Source organism: Rhinatrema bivittatum, chromosome 3 (genome assembly GCF_901001135.1).
Source record: "Rhinatrema bivittatum chromosome 3, aRhiBiv1.1, whole genome shotgun sequence".
In the NCBI taxonomy this organism is placed as follows: domain Eukaryota; kingdom Metazoa; phylum Chordata; class Amphibia; order Gymnophiona; family Rhinatrematidae; genus Rhinatrema; species Rhinatrema bivittatum.
Genome location: NC_042617.1, coordinates 213588448 through 213605472, shown reverse-complemented (window position 1 = coordinate 213605472; position 17025 = coordinate 213588448). Strand labels below are relative to the sequence as shown.

General features: G+C 43.2%; 1 protein-coding gene across 1 annotated transcript in view; it reads left to right on the top strand.

Moving 5' to 3' along the window:
- EIF2AK2 (eukaryotic translation initiation factor 2 alpha kinase 2) overlaps positions 1–16822 on the top strand; it is a 357779-nt gene extending 340957 nt beyond the window's left edge. The window contains exons 17-18 of the mRNA XM_029594168.1: positions 16165–16227; positions 16307–16822. Coding sequence (XP_029450028.1) covers positions 16165–16227; positions 16307–16420 — 177 coding nt within the window. The 3' untranslated portion in view covers positions 16421–16822. The remainder of the gene's footprint in view (positions 1–16164; positions 16228–16306) is intronic.
- The last annotated feature ends 203 nt before the right edge of the window (positions 16823–17025 follow it).

Sequence of the window (17025 nt, the reverse complement as noted above, 5' to 3'; positions counted from 1 at the left end):
GGTCGAACCGGTTTGCTTCTAATTTATCCCAGTAATGATGTTAGTGACAAGCACGATTATCTGTAGGTGGATTTCTGTGTCCAAACCAGGATTCACAAGCTTGAAGGAGTCTCTTTCAGCTGGGAATCCATTATTGTCTGTTTGTAAGGAATTCAGGTCCAGTTAGCCATGTTGTCTGCATTAGGTGAGCTGCTGAAACAGATGTTGTGGCTTGGGCCATTGGGTTCTGATCAGTGAACACATAATGCCACTGTTCCAGTCGCATTGACATCCTGGTGTGCTTGACTCTGTTGCTTACATACATAGAATCTTCTGGTTTGATTGTATATGTAGCATCTTTGCTGTTATGTTGAACTTGACCATGTCTGGCTGAATGTCTCCGCTATCTCTTCCCCAAATACTGCTCCTCATAATTCAAAATGTGGTATAGTGTGGTTAGATTAAGGTGCTAATTTAGTCTTTCCAAAGATCTGCCTTCTGCATCTGTTGCCTTCTCATAGGCCACTACAGCGATGTCCTTTACAGAAGCATTCGAAAAAACATAAAGTTCTTTGTAGAGAGCTGCAGTAAGAGATATAAGGTATACTGTTACGGTTGCCACTCACGGGGCCCATCCCGCGAGCAACCCCTCACCTCTCTTGCGCTGCCTGCGTCATGCTGTTTGGCCAGCACTCGACAGCTGCCTCTCTTTGTGGCCTGGATACCGCTGACTCCACTGTCAGCTTCACGGCAGGGAAAGCCGCTGTTCCCCTCTCCTCCTGGCTGGGAGGCCGCTGCCATCGGTTCTCTCTTTGCGGCCCTGGTACCGCCACTGCTGCGCTTCACTTCGCAGCAGGAGCACCGCCAACTCTGCTGCCTCTCTGCCTGTTCCGGGTCTTGCATATGCATGCGCATCTCTATTTTTAAAGGGCCAGCAGCGGAAAAGTCCCGCTGCCCCATCGAATGATGTCATCACCCTGCTCCTTCACTAGCTCTATAAAAGGACCCTACTTCCTCTCCTCGGGGCCTTCATATCAGATCTTCACAGTTGCTTGTGGTTTCTTCATCCGACAAGTCCTCCATAGTCTGCTCCTGTCTAGATGGTTCCATCTATGTAAAAAACCCCGGTCTAACCTCCCAGACCAGGGCAACCTTTTTGTTACATGTAAACCGGATTGATTTGTATTGCATACAGGAATTCCGGTATATAAAAATTAAAAATAAATAAATAAAAAATAAATCCTAGATGTTCCTGGTCTCCGTGGATGTTCCTGTTCTTTGTTGGAGCTCCTTCATCATCTCTTTGGTGTCCCTGATGTTCCATGTTCCTGATGTTCCTTGTTCCAGTCAGGGTCCTGATGTTCTTTGTTCTTGATGTTCCGAGTTCCTGCTGTTCCAGTCCTGGTCCTGATGTTCCTGTCTCCGGCTCTTCATCCTGCTTCCAGGTTTCCCTCTCGTCTACATTTCCTGGCGTGCCACTGTCTTGATCCATGACCAGCCCATGTGGATCTGTGTATGGCACTTCTTGGCACAAGGCCTGTCTTCATGTCTGCAGCGCAAGTCTCCAGAAGGGCTATCAAGTGGCCAGAGGATTACTCTTGAGACCAGCATTGCTTTGCTGGGTCTCATCTGGGCCTCTACCACCTTTTCCGATCCTTTGACTGCGCCATAAACTTAATGCCCAATTCCGAGCCTCCCAGAGGAAGGGTATACCCACTTTCTCTGAGACCAAGGCTATGTCTGCCTATAATCAAGAGAACTTGGCGAGGGGCTTCATTTGGCCTTCTAAGTCTCCTGCCAGAGCTGGATTCTTTTTCGTGGGTAAGAAGGACAGATCCCTTCGCCCATGTATAGACTACGACGGCTTAAGTGAGATCACCATGAAGGACCGCTATCCACTGCCATTGATCTCTTAACTCTTTGATAGGCTCCAAGGGGCCAAAATATTCACAAAGCTGGACCTCAGAGGGGCATATAATTTGGTCCGAATACGCCAGGGTGATGAATGGAAGACAGCATTTAATACCCGCTTTGGCCTTTGCAACACCCCGGCCGTGTTTCAAAACATGATGAATGAAATCTTCAGGGACATGCTGTACAGCTGTGTAGTAGTATATCTAGACGACATATTGGCTTTTTCTCAAAACCTCCAGAGCCATCAGTTGGATGTTGCTAAGGTTCTACAGAGACTAAGAGATAACCAACTGTATGCCAAATTAGAGAAATGTTCATTTCACCAGGAATCCATTCCCTTTTTGGGCTACGTAGTATCCAGCCAGGGGTTCCAGATGGATCCGCAAAAAACCAAGAGTATTTGGGACTGGCCCCAACCTACTGGTCTTAAAGCTCTGTGAAGATTCCTCGTATTCACTAACTACTACAAATTGTTCATTCATCACTATTCCACCTTGACCGCGCCTCTTACAGCCATGATGCGAAAGGGAGCCAATCCCTCTCAGTGGTCTCCAGAAGCCATGATCACCTTCCAGGAACTCAAAAAGGCGTTTCTTCAAGAGCCATGTCTATGCCACCCAGAACCCCGATGACCTTTCATCGTCGAGGTGGATGCTTCAGATGTCTAAGTTGGTGCTGTACTTAGTCAACATAATGACACCCCACACCTTATATCCCTGTTCCTTTTTCTCTCGGCGCTTCTCCCCTGCCGAGCGAAACTACGGGATAGGAGACAAGGAGCTACTAGCAATCAAATTGGCGTTTGAGGAATGGCACCCATGGCTCGAGGGCGTACATCAGATAATGGTTTACACCGACCACAAAAACCTCAAATACTTACATCATGCGCAACGCTTGAACCACAGACAAGCCCACTGGTCCTTATTTTTCAACCAATTTGATTTCCTCTTGAGGTATCGTCCAGCGGACAAGAACACCCACGCGGATGCTCTCTCCCGGTCCTTTTTACCGGAGAATGTCCCTGATACTCCGCGCCATATCATTGACCCTACTGGGTACTTCTCTCAGCTACCCACACGGTTCCAGCCGGGAAGACTGTGGCTCCCAGGACACTCAGGAAGAAAATCCTCAGAAGGGCCCATGACTCTCTGCTTGCAAGTCATCCTGGACAATCCAAAACGCTGACCACCCTGCAAATATATTACTGGTGGCCCTCCATGAAAGAAAATGTACGGGTTTACGTGGAGTTGTGTCCTACCTGCGCAAGACAGAAACCACCGTCCGGTCATCCCTGAGGACTTCTCCTGCCTCTGCCCGCTCCTAGCAATCCATGGACACATATAGCCACGGACTTTATTGTCTATTTACCCGTGTCCAACGGCAACAACACAATCTGGGTCACTGTTGACTGCTTTTCTAAAATGGCTCATTTTGTGGCATTACCTGGGTTACCATCAGCTCCAGAATTAGTGACGTTTTTCATCCGTCACGTCTTCCATCTGCATGGCATGCCAAAGCACATCCTCTCTGACCAAGGGGTTCAATTTACAGCGAAATTCTGGGGATCCCTCTGCAAAAAGTTTGACATATCCCTGGATCTTATTCAGTTTACTATCTGCAAGCCAACGGACATGCAAAAAGTTTGACCTATCCCTCCATCTTATTCAGCTTACTATCCGCAAGGCAACGGACAGACAGAGGACGAATCGTACGCTCTGCTTTTCCTTCCTTCATAATAAAGACTCCATCATACAGTTGTATCCTACACCGCTGAGACCGCGCCTACCGACGGTGAGGCTCACAGGGCTCCTCCCTGTGGGCGGAGACATCTCTCATCTCGGCCCAGAGTTCACATCCTTACAAAAACATAACACATGTCAAGGCTCATGCTGTCAGAGTCATGGTGACTTCTGTGGCCCACTTGTGAGCGGTCCTCATGGATGAGATCTGCAAGGCTGTGACATGGAGCTCTCTCCACACCTTCACCTCTCACTACTGTATGGACATGGATGGCCTATGCAATAACAGTTGTGGCCTATCCATCCTTCGGAATCTCTTTCAGCTGTAGAACCCAACGCTTTCTGCCTAGGGCCCATTGTTTGAGTTCAGGCTATCTCCCTCTGTTACCAACAGCACCAGGGTTGTTGTGACTGCTGGCACCTGGTTAGGTGTCTTTTGGGCTCATCATTGTTTGGGAGTTGCCTGTAGCTAGGGATTCACTCATGTGAGAACTACCATCCTGCTTGTCCTAGGAGAAAGCAGATTTGCTTACTGTAACAGGTGTTCTCCTAGGACATCAGGATGTTAGTCCTCAGGAAACCCACCCACCGCCCCGCAGAGTTGCATTTCTCCTATGTTTGTTATTTTGTTTTTTTTCGTAATTATAAGTTATGAGACGAAGAGGGACCCCCATGTAGATTTGTAGATAGTGGGATGCTGGGCATGCTCAGTGTGCCAGTCTACATTGCTAGGAATTTTAACATAAGTTTTCCATGCCGGGCTCCATCTGATGATGTCACCCATGTGTGAGGACTAACATCCTGCTGTCCTAGGAGAACACCTGGAACAGGTAAGCAACTATACTTTCTCCTCACTTGAGACTTGGAATGTGACCTTGTCTCCTTTCTGATCCCAATGAAGGCTAAGATTACGTTGGAGTGGCTGTGTGTCAACTCCCAAATCCAAATTCTTCATGAATTTTGCATGGTCTTTTGAAGGGAATGCTTTCATTACCTTGGCTTTTTTGGAGGCTATTTTATGGAGCCTCAGATTGGCCTTAGCTAGTATTGATTGTGTTCACTTTAACAAGTCAATCACAGCTTCTTTTATAGATATGGAATTCAAGCCATCATCCACCTAGAAGTCTCTTTCTACAAATTGTCTGGCATCTGTGCCATATTCCTCCTCTTTTTCTTGTGTTGTCTTCCCGAGTCCATAGTTAGCTACTGCAGGTGATGGACTGTTGCCAAAGTCATGCACGTGCATCCTGTACTCAACAATCTTGTTGCTGATGATGTTGTGTGGTACCACAGGAATCTTAGATATTTTCTCTAGTTTTCATGAACAGTAGAACATCTATCTATTGGATATCGGCCATGATGGCAATGTGCTCTTTTCTGAAGTAAATCCAGATTCCCAATAGATTGTTGATTAAGTTGGGCGCAATGAGGAGAACATTGTTCAAAGAGACTTCTTGAAACTGATCACTTGAATAAATAACTATGATTTAACTTTGTTTCTGAGGATGGTAAATGCCAAAGATGGGGAGATAGCTCTGCCTGTAAAGGAAGGTGAAAAATGTTGCTGTCTCCACATAATCATTATTGAATATGTCCTTCATAAAGGTCACAAAGTGGTCTCTGGCTTCCTTTCTAGACTCCAATGCAGTGAATTAAATCATGAAAAGGCCTGCTCTTTGTTGTTGATGATCTGTGGGTTTTCAGAATGGGAGTGGTACCACCCTACTGTTTGACTCATCCTTAAAGAATTATTTTTCCATTATTTTCAGGAACTCCTTGTCCTCTGTAGAAAGGGCAGGTTTGTCAATGTCTTTGTAGTTTGGAATACTGCATTTCCCAGATGATCATCTGAGAAAGATCCAAAACTGTGACCTGGTCCTGTATACTCTCTCTAAGGAGTTCCTTCTCCGTCTTTCTCCCTCCTCAAACATTGCTCCCTGAGTATCCACAAATTTATACTACTCATTTTGTCCATCTTATCACCACTCATCTATCCCCCCAGTTAGCCCCAGCTAGCACCACTCGCACACACACACATACGCACACACACACACACACATACGCACACACACACACACACACACATACACACACACACACACACACACACAATTAACCCCAGGCAGTCCAGCTCACACACACATTTAGTTTGCCACCATCAGCCCCATTCACTCATACACACACATGAGCACACAGTTATTCTCCATCAATTCTAGTCAAACACACACATACCCAGTTAGCCCCCGCCAGCCCCACGCACACATACACACACACACATACATTCATTCAGTTAGCCTTAGTCAGCCGTGCTCACACCCACCCAGTTAGCCCTGGTCAGGCTCACTCTCACACACACACTCACCCAGTTAGCCGCACCCACACACATACACCTAGTAAGCCTAGCCATCTAGTACTCACCAGAAACACACACATACTCAGAAATCCAATGGCATCCACTGAAAGGCCTGCCAAACAATGTAAGCAAATCTTGGATCAGACAGAAGGACAGACAGCACAAATAATTAATATGACACACCAAACAAACCTATGGGCAAGGACAACAATCATTTACCACCCCACAAACTCTCTACTCCTAGCAAGCTGTCCTCTCCAGGCACCCTTAAAAGCCAGCATGCCAAATATCAGATCCAAAAAGACAATATAAGTTTGAATTTGGCACGTTAAGCAGCATAAAAGTGTTCGCACATTCTTCATGTATATACGTACATTCGTTAAAAATAGCATAGCAGGCATGAACACTGAAACCACGCCCACTTATTTTCCTACATGATCACATGGGTTTGCGCCTACACTCCATATGTTTAAAATTGCTTGTTTCTGCGTACATTAAACCTATATGCATAGGTGTTTTTTTATGCAAATCCCCTTTGACAAGTCACTCCATAAAACCCAATTTTATGTGCATAAATAACTTTGAAAATGATCCCCTCTGTGCATGTTGTCTGAGGAGGACAGCTAGACAATTTTCCAAAACCATTTACCCAGGTGAATTGTCTGTCTGAATATTGTTCAGCCCTTACCCACCTAACAGTATGCATGGGGATAAAAAATGCATATACTTTTAGGTGGGTAATTCAGTGCATTGCAGATATTCATGTGTACTGAAACATACGTGCATATTTTGTGGAGGTGGATAATACACATATTTTATATAGAAACATAGAAATGATGGCAAAAAAGGACCAAACGGTCCATCCAGTCTGCCCAGAAAGCTTATGGTAGTATCTACTGCGCCATACAAGTCACCCCTATACTTACCAGTTTCCCAGACCATCAAAGTCAGGGCCTTTGTTGGTTGCTGTTTGAGTCCAGTTCTCTGTTACCTCTTGCCATTGAAGCAGAGAGCAATGTTGGAGTTGCAGCAAAAGTATCAGGCTTATTGGTTAAGTGTAATAACTGCCGCATCAGCAAGTTACCCCCATGTTTATTTCTTTTCCCAGACTGTACATTTCAATCTCCTTGTTAGTTGCTGTCTGAATCTGATTCCCCTTTTCCCCCTGCCATTGAAGCAGAGAGCAATGATGGAGTTGCATCAACAGTATTAAGGCTTATTGGTTAAGGGTAGTAACCGCCACACCAGCAAGTTACCCCATGAACTTGTTTCTTCATTCCCATCCTCTACCCTTTAGGGATTCTCAGTGCCCCTTTGAAATCTTTTACTGTTTTTGTCTTCACCACCTCCTCCAGAAAGGCATTCCAGGCATCCACCACCCTCTCCTTGAAGAAATATTTCCTGACATTGATTCTGAGTCGTCCTTCCTGGAGTTTCTTTTTGTGACCCCCTAGTTCTATAGATTTTTTCCAACAGAAAAGGTTTGTTGTTGATTGTGCATCATTAAAACCTTTCAGGTATCTGAAGGTCTGCATCATATCTCTCCTGCACCTCCTCTCCTCCAGGGTATACATATTTAGGTCCTTCAACCTCTCCTCATAAGTCATAAGAACACCCAGCATTTTGGTCCCCCTTCTCTGTACTGCCTACATCCTGTCTCTGTGTTTTTTATTTACATAAGGTCTCCAGAACTGAACACACAGTACTCCAGGTGAGGCCTCACCAAGGACTGTACAAGGGGATTGTTACCTTCTTTTTCTTACTGGTTATTCCTCTCTCTATGCAGCCCAGCATTCTTCTGGCTTTAGCTATCGCCTTGTCACATTGCTTCGCTATATTCAGATTGCTAGACACTATCACCCCAAGGTCCCTTTCTTGCTCTGTGCACAACCTTACACCCCCCATCACATCTTTTGGATTACCATACCCCAGATGCATGACTCAGCACTTCTTGGCATTGAATCCCAGCTGCCATATCTTCGACCACCATTCAAATTTCCTTAAATCATATCTCATTCTCTCTACTCCTTCCGGTGTGTCCACTCTGTTGCAAATCTTAGTATCATCCTCAAATAGACAAACTTTATCTTCTATCCCTTATGCAATGTCACTCAAAGATATTGAAGAGAACCGGTCTCAACACTGATTCCTGTGGCACTCCACTTAACACCATTCTCTCTTCAGAGTAGGTTCCTGTTGTACTGGAGGTGGACCCTTGGGCTGAGGTGGGGTTGACGCAACCCGTAGGAAGGGTCCTACGGGTCCCCACTGTCAGCAGGCTGAGAGGGGGCTGATGGACGGAGGCCGGCTGGCGCTTCACCAGTACCAGCCCTCGTTCCCCGCAGGTTGAGCCTTTGGGTACCGGGGCAGGCTGGACTTAGGTGGGCCTCCGTATGTCGTCATCGACAGAAGGCAACAACAGAGGAGAGTAATAGTCTGTACTGGATGAGGCAGAGTCCCAGAGACCCGGGCGCCAATAGAACCAAGTCAGACAGGGGGCGTCCGAGCAAGAACAGGCCGAAGCCTGAATAGGCCAAGTCCAGGACGCAGACTGAAGAGGCGTCATAAGGCAAGCTGGAGTCAGGGCCAGCAGCAATCTAGAAGCAGTGGCAAGCAAGGCTGAAGTCTGGCCAAGGAGAGAGTCAAGAACATAGTCAAGCAATGCAGAGGTCTGTGTCTGGAAAGAGGCAATGGAGTAGTCAGGCAATGCAGAGGTCTGGGTCTGGAGAGAGGCAACGGAGTAATCGGCCAATGCAGAGGTCCGGGCTTGGAGAGAGTCAATGGCGTGGTCAGGCAAAACAGAGGTCCAGGCCCGTGGAATAAATCCAAAGATAGCCATAGTGATGCGCACGCCTAGGGAGGGGCGCACCGCTAAGTAGTGGCGTCTCCCCGCGGGCACACGGAGAGGCACAATACAGTGCACCAGGATCTGTAGCTGAACCAGAGACACCAAGATCTGTAGCTGTGCCGGGGGCACCAGGGGCGGCCTGAGGACGGAGCCAGCGGCCTACCATGCCAGGGACGAGGGACCGGGCACTGGATTCACTTGAGAGAGGTGAGGGGGCCGAGCCGTGGATCTGCCATGGCCGGCACGCATAACAGTTCCATTTGCCATCACATGCTGTCTTCTATCTATCAACTAGTTTGCAATCCATGCCACCACTTTGGCGCTCATTCCCAAGCTTCTTTTTTTAATCACGAGTCTTCTTTGCGGAACCATATCAAAAGTTTTACTAAAATCCAAATATATCACATTGAGCACTCTTCCCTGATCCAATTCTCTAGTCACTCCATCAAAAAAACCAGTTCGTCTGGTGCCTCGGATTGAACAACCCACCGGATTGTAGATAGTTCACTATCCTTTCCTTTAGCAGAGTCTCCATTCATTTTCCCACCACCGAGGTGAAGCTAACCAGCCTGTAGTTTCCAGCCATTTCTCTGCTCCCACTCTTGTAAAGTGGGACCACCACTGCTCTTTTCCACCCACTCAGCAGCACTCCCGTTTCCAGGGATCTATTGAACTGGTCACATAGTGGACCCACCAGCACACCTCTGAGCTCCCTCTTCTGCCTGACCTTTTGCTTTCTTGATTACTTTCTTCATCTCCCTCAGTTTCACCAGATATTCTTCCCGTTTTCCTCTTTTTGGGATCCTTTATATTTCTTGAACGCTGTTTTTTATGCTTTTATGTTGTCAGCCACCTCCTTTGAGAACCAGATTGGTTTCTTATTTCTCTTATTTTTGTTTACTTTTCTAACATATAGATTTGTTGCTTTTTTAATTGCTCCTTTTAGTTTGGCCCACTGTTGTTCCACCTCTCCCATTTTCTCCCAGTCTTCTAGTTCTATCTCCAGGTACGACTCCATTTCGACAAAGTCCCCATTTTTGAAATGTAAAACTTGGGACTTTGTGTGACTTCTCCATATCCTATTTGTAATGTCAAACCATACCATTTGATGATCACTGGTGCTGAGGTGGGCACCACCCAGACATTAGAGACATTATCCCTGTTAGTGAGCACTAGGTCAAGTACAACTGCCTCCTTCATGGATTCCATTAGCATTTGTTTGAAGAGAGCCTCTTGCAGGGAATCCACTATCTCTCTTCTTCTGGTAGATTCCACAGAAGTGATGTTCCATTCTATATCTGGTCGATTAAAGTCTCCAACAATCAACACTTACGTAAGAACATGCCATACTGGGTCAGACCAAGGGTCCCTCAAGCCCAGCATCCTGTTTCCAACAGTGGCCAATCCAGGCCATAAGAACCTGGCAAGTACCCAAAAACTAAGTCTATTCCATGTTACCGTTGCTAGTAATAGCGGTGGTTATTATCTAAGTCAACTTAATTAATAGCAGGTAATGGACTTCTCCTCCAAGAACTTATCCAATCCTTTTTTAAACAGAGCTATACTAACTGCACTAACCACATCTTCTGGCAATAACTTTTTATTATTTAAACGAGCCTATCTTGAATAGATCTTCCCCCAACCTGTCATCCCATGCGCCTCTACATGGTGATTATACATTCCTTATGTTAAGGATCTAGTTGTTTTTGTTAATCTATATTTCCACGCTGCACTTTGTTACCCCCCCCCCAGTTCCTGTTCCCTGTTAACATGTATTTTCCAAGTCTAATTGTTCAAATGTAAACCGGTATGATGTCCACAGATGAAATTTAATGTGGATAAGTGCAAGGTGATGCATATAGGGAAAAATAACCCATGCTATAGTTACACAATGTTAGGTTCCATATTAGGTGCGACTACCCAAGAAAGAGATCTACGCGTCATAGTGGATAACACATTGAAATCGTAGGTTCAGTGTGCTGCAGCAGTCAAAAAAGCAAACAGAATGTTGGGAATTAATAGAAAGAGAATGGTGAATAAAACGGAAAATGTCATAATGCTTCTGTATCGCTCCATGGTGAGACCGCACCTTGAATACTGTGTACAATTCTGGTCGTCGCATCTCAGACAAGATATAATTGTGATGGAGAAAGTACAGAGAAGGGCTACCAAAATGATAAGGGGAATGGAACAGCTCCCCTATGAGGAAAGACTAAAGAGGTTAAGACTTTTCAGCTTGGAGAAGAGACGGCTAGGGGGGATATGATAGAGGTGTTTAAAATCTTGAGAGGTCTAGAACGGGTAGATGTGAATCGGTTTTTTTACTCTTTCGGATAATAGAAAGACTAGGGGGCATTCCATGAAGTTAGCATATGGCATATTTAAAACTAATCGGAGAAAGTTCTTTATCACTCAACGCACAATTAAACTCTGGAATTTGTTGCCAAAAGATGTGGTTAGTGCAGTTAGGTATAGCTGTGTTTAAAAAAGGATTGGATAAGTTCTTGGAGGAGAAGTCCATTACCTGCTATTAAGTTGACTTAGATAATAACCACCGCTATTACTAGCAACAGTAACATGGAATAGACTTAGTTTTTGGGTACTTGCCAGGTTCGGCCTGGATTGGCCACTGTTGGAAACAGGATGCTAGGCATGATGGACCCTTGGTCTGACCCAGTATGGCATGTTCTTATGCCCCTCAGCCATCTCTTCTCCAAGCTGAAAAGTCCTAACCTCTTTAGTCTTTCCTCATAGGGGAGCTGTTCCATTCCTCTTATCATTTTGGCCGCCCTTCTCTGTACCTTCCTCATCTCAATTATATCTTTTTTGAGATGTGGCGACCAGAATTGTACACAGTATTCAAGGTGCGGTCTCACCATGGAGCAATACAGAGGCATTATGACATTTTCCGTTTTATTCACCATTCCCTTTCTAATAATTCCCAACATTCTGTCTGCTTTTTTGACTGCCACAGCACACTGAACCGACGATTTCCCACCTTTTGGATGTCTTTGACCAGATCTCTGTCTAGTTATTCCGTTTGAGTTTGAAACCTATAAACCACACCAGTAAAAATGGATGCACCATCATCTTTTTTTTTTTTTTAGGACGGCCCATAATGCTTCTTCTCTACCCCACATTCCTTGCAGTTTAGTAGCTTGGATATTGTTTTTGACTTAAAGAGCTCCTACTTCCTCTTTTCTGTCCTTCCTTTACAAGTTATAGCCTGGTATGGCCGCATCCTAATCATGAGAGTCCATGAACCATGTCTCCATAACAACAACAATATCCAAGTTCACCTCCACTATTAGGGCCTACAGGTCTAGGATTTTATTAGCCAAATTACGAGCATTTTTAGTCGTAGCTTTCCAGTTTTTCTCCCTTGATTTGTTGCACTTCCTAGGCACCTTTTCTGCTTTTTTGAGCTGATTTATTTTGATGTTTTCTCCTTCCAAATACTGTATTGCTTGGGGGTGACATGACATTTTCATTGGCCATCTCCTGCCACCCCCATTCTTTATTTTAAATGTCTGATAATATATATTTGAATTTCTAATTTAGCATCCTCCTTCATGCTACAGATAAATGTAGGCCATCCTTACCTTTTATTTCTTTAATTTCTTTATTAGCTTTTATATATCGACATTCGTGGGTACATCATGCCGGTTTACAATATAACTGAAGGAGGAAATTACAAAAAACCAGGGAGGGGGGAGAGGGAGCAGATAGGAAGAGAGAAGGGGCGAGAGAAGAGAGGGAAAAACAGGAAGAGGAGAAAAGGAACAGTCAATAAGTTTATCCACTCAATAAGGGACTGTGGATAACCTTATACACTGTGGATAACCTTATATAAATTATACACTCCAAAACGTATTATATACAATAATAACAAAAAGTATTATATACAATAATATACATTATCTTTAACTAGTACATACAGGAGACACTATATATGACATTACAAATTATGCGTTCAGAAAGGCAACTATATATAGACTAGCAGGGTTGCTATAGGGAAAAGTAAGGTTTAAAGGATAGCGGAAGGGGGTAAAAAAAGGGTTAAGGGTTACTATAGGGAAAAAGGTAGGGTTTAAGGACGGGAAAGGGGGTATATAAGGAGGTGCAGAGAAATGGGAGACAAAAGAGAGTATAATTAAAGGAGAAGGCTATGAGTATGTTAATGACAAGAGCTCTTTCTCTGAAGGAGTAGAGGGAGCAGGGGGACTACGTAGGATCCGGATCAGGGTAGGCCATTTTAAAGAGCCATGTTTTAACCCCTGTTTTGAATTTCCGAATGCATGCTTCTAGTTGGAGCACAAGTGGCATAGTGTTCCAGAGGGAGGGGCCTGCAATGGATAGGGCTCTTTCTCTGGTGGAAGTGTGGTGAGCACTTTTAAGGGAAGGGGTGTAGAGGGTTCCTGAAAGTGCGGTTCTAATAGGACGATTGGAGGAGCGGAATCAAAGAGCTTCCTCAAGCCAGGAGTGATTGTGGTTGTGCAGGGAATAGCCTTTTAGTGCTCTATGCACGACCCCATCCTCCAATGTATCCAAAACCATTTTCTGTACACCAGGTAATGATCCAGGAATTGAAATTATTTATATAGCATAGTTTCTCATTTCCCTTTCCATGAACAGGTAATATTTCCGAAAAAAATAGCCTTTGCAGTGTGTCTTAGCTTGCCTAGATTTTGTAATTCTTTTTGTAATTCATGGATACCATTTCTGTTGAGGTCATTGGTTCCCAGATGGATGATAACACAGATATCAAAGTTTCTACTTTCATCTTCAATGACTTGGACAATCTGGTTTGCATTTCTGCTAGCTGAGGATCCTGGAATGTATTTAACGCTTGTGTCACCATCAAAAAATGCTCCCAAATTGGTTCCTCTGATGAGCAAGTCTCCCAGCAGAAGCAGCTTTCTTTTGACATTTGATTCTGTTGTAGGGCTTCTGGGTGCATTGGGTGACTTCACTTTTAGAAATCACTTCAATACTTATTGCTGAGGTTTCTTCATGCTCCAATACAGAAAAAGCATTATATAGGGGTAACATTCTGCCAGAACTCACTGTTATCCAGTTGTTCCTGGGTTTTTGAATTCTGAATGACTGATATCTGTGTGGGTGTGGTAGTTGATGCATAGGATTCTGTAAAGTTGGGGAAGGTGGGTGTCTGTCATATATCTTGTTCTACCAGATCCCACTATAAACCATTTTTTCCTGGGTTTCTGTGGGAGATGGGTGTGAAATACTGAATGGTTCAAGGAAGAGGAGTTTAATTGAAACCTTAACAATTCCTCCCTTAGATGAATGAGATCCATTTTTGTTGCAGACAGCTGAAGGCAAAAGGGACAACCTTTCATTCTCCAAATGATAGGCCTTGGAACATAAGCTCTACATTTGTTGCATTGATTGAAAGTAATTTTGTTAATTTACCACTAATTCCTTAAATCATATAAATAAGGTAAGATAACATTTAGGCTCTAGCAAGGATTTTTAAAATTAGTTATTTGAAGTAAAGACTAAAAGTATTAGTGTTAGTAAAGATTAATAGGTAGAATTTGAAAACCAATTTTACAAGCAATATGACAGTTTAAATTATTATTATCTGAGCTGTAAGGAACTACTATGTAATGGCAGAATGTTAATTGTGAACCGATGTGAGGTTACTAAACAAATGTCGGTATATAAAAACAGCAAATAAATAATAAATAAATAAATAGTTGAAGCTAATTAACTAGGAGTACAGGGAAGACCATATAAGAAAAGTAGAGGCCATTGGGTAGAGGGGTAGGGAGGGCGGAAATAAACATTTGAGATTACTAACAGAATATTTTAGACTTTTCACCATAGCAGAAACAGGACTCAAGTAAGATGCTGAATGCTCAGCAGGACTGAGGTATAATGCTCAATGATCAGCCTGGTAGGACATGTGCTGGGAGATATTGGCTCAAACTAGATTCTGGCTACCTCCAGCTGTGCTATAGTTTCAAAATAGTTTCAAAGCACCCCCAAATTTCTAGTAGAAACTAGTACTCTGAGTTCCTCACTTAAATAACAGACTTGGGAATTAGAATTATAACTAGCAAATATAATTCCACCTAGAAGGCAAGTGTAAGAATTCAGGCAACCCCAAAACAAAAGAAACAGCAGAAAACAGTTTGTTTTTTTCTTTGTTTAGTTTACCAGCCACACACCAGGCAGTTAGTAACAGAGTAGAATTCTATAGTCTCTATTCAGAACTCAACTATGCAGCTACACACAGGAACAGAGAGAAAAGCAATATATCTTGGGAAAATAGAAAAGAAAATCTTTTTAAACTTGCAGTCGCTGGACTCAAGTAAAATGCTCAATGCTCAGCAGGACCTATAATCTGCATGAATCAGATACATACAAATTATCAAATAATACAGTAATGTTGTACACCCATATATATGTATATATGAGGCCTTGCAGAGATCTTTAAAAGTTATCCTATTTATCTTCATGCTTTCTCTACCAGTTTTAGAAATAAACATACACGTGTATATTTTGCCCACACACAAAAAAAGTCTTTGCATAAAACCCGGCGCTAGGTGTACTTGAAATCACCAGTTTGCCACTACCTCCATCAATTTACCCAGTCTGATTCCAGTTCAAGAGCCTCTGAGTATTCACCTGAACTCCCCCCAGGACCCCCAGACCTCCCACCCAAAAACAGCAGACAAGACTAATCTGATATCAATTGTGCTAGATGTTTAGTAAATGTAAAACTGTGTGAATAAGTTGCCTACTGTTTTCTCATAAATCTCTTATTAAATACCAATTTGCATAGGTACTTTTTGTTCCACCCTGGAACGCCCCTAGACTACTCCTTTTTTGTGCAAGTAAATGTGTGCATGAAACCAAAAGTATGAACATAACATATGTTTATAAAATAACATGTACACAAATACAAGCTATTTCCACACATATATGCTAGTTTTACAGGCATAACTCCTTTGAAAATTAATTCAGATTACATTTTCAAATCTACATGAATTTCAAGAGAAAAAGTACTCACAGAAAAGAAGGTGCAAATCTCTGCAGGTACATTTTTTGAGAATATATTCAAAGGTAAAATGTGCTCTTATTTTCTCTTTGAAAACTGGTCCAAAGCATAAGGGTAAAAGTATCTGTGGACATTACAACTAAGAGGACAGATATGAAAATTGCTCCTGTAATCAACAGTGCCCTTTGTAATAAGAATTATTGTTTAAATATGAGTGTTTCAATATGTATGGGAATTAAATTCTTTCATTAGTTTTTGATCTAGTAATAATGTATAATAAAGTGTTATGTGATCTTTTTTGCAGAATTGGCCTGATATAAAGAACGGTAAATTTCTAGATGACTTTGAGGAAAAATATCCTTTACAGGTAGATGATTAATATTTCACTTGATTTTCTTTATTTTTGTCAATTTATTCTATCTGATTATATACCTTAAATATTGCAGGCTTTTTGGATAACGAAGATGCTTTCAAGAGATACGAAAATGAGACCAACAGCATCCTCCATACTGAAGGAGTTGGACAGAAGTAGTCCCATAATGTTCTCAAAGACAGTTTAGGGACATCATTGTAATGTGTAGACATAGGTGTTTCAAATGAACTTTATTTTTAGCATGCTTATGAATAGCATTTGATCATTAGATTAAGTTGTATATTTACAATATAATATAAATTATGTGTCATTTAAAGTAATTTGGCTACTCTGTATACAATCTATTATTGCAGCCTCTATTCTGCAAAATCTCTGAGCTACATAAATGGTTAACTATTGGCAGATGTTAAGCCCATGGCATTTTCTCATGCTGCAAAATAGATATTCTTCAATAAGGAAATTGGGGGGAAATATATAATCATTTTTCATGTAAAATAATGGGGTAGATTTTATAAACCTACGCGCATGCGTACTTTTGTTCGCGCGATTTTAGAAGATACGCGCGTAGCCGCTTGTATCTTATAAAATCCGGGGTCGGCACGCGCAAGGGGGTGCACATTTGTGCACCTTGCAAGCGCCGAGTCCTGCGCGCGCTGCCTGTTCCCTCCGAGGCTGCTCCGATTTTGGAGGGAACTTTCCTTTCACCCCCCCGCACTTCCCCTACCTAACCCACCCCCCTGGCCCTATCTAAACCCCCTCCCTACTTTATCTTAAAAGTTATGCCTGCCAGCA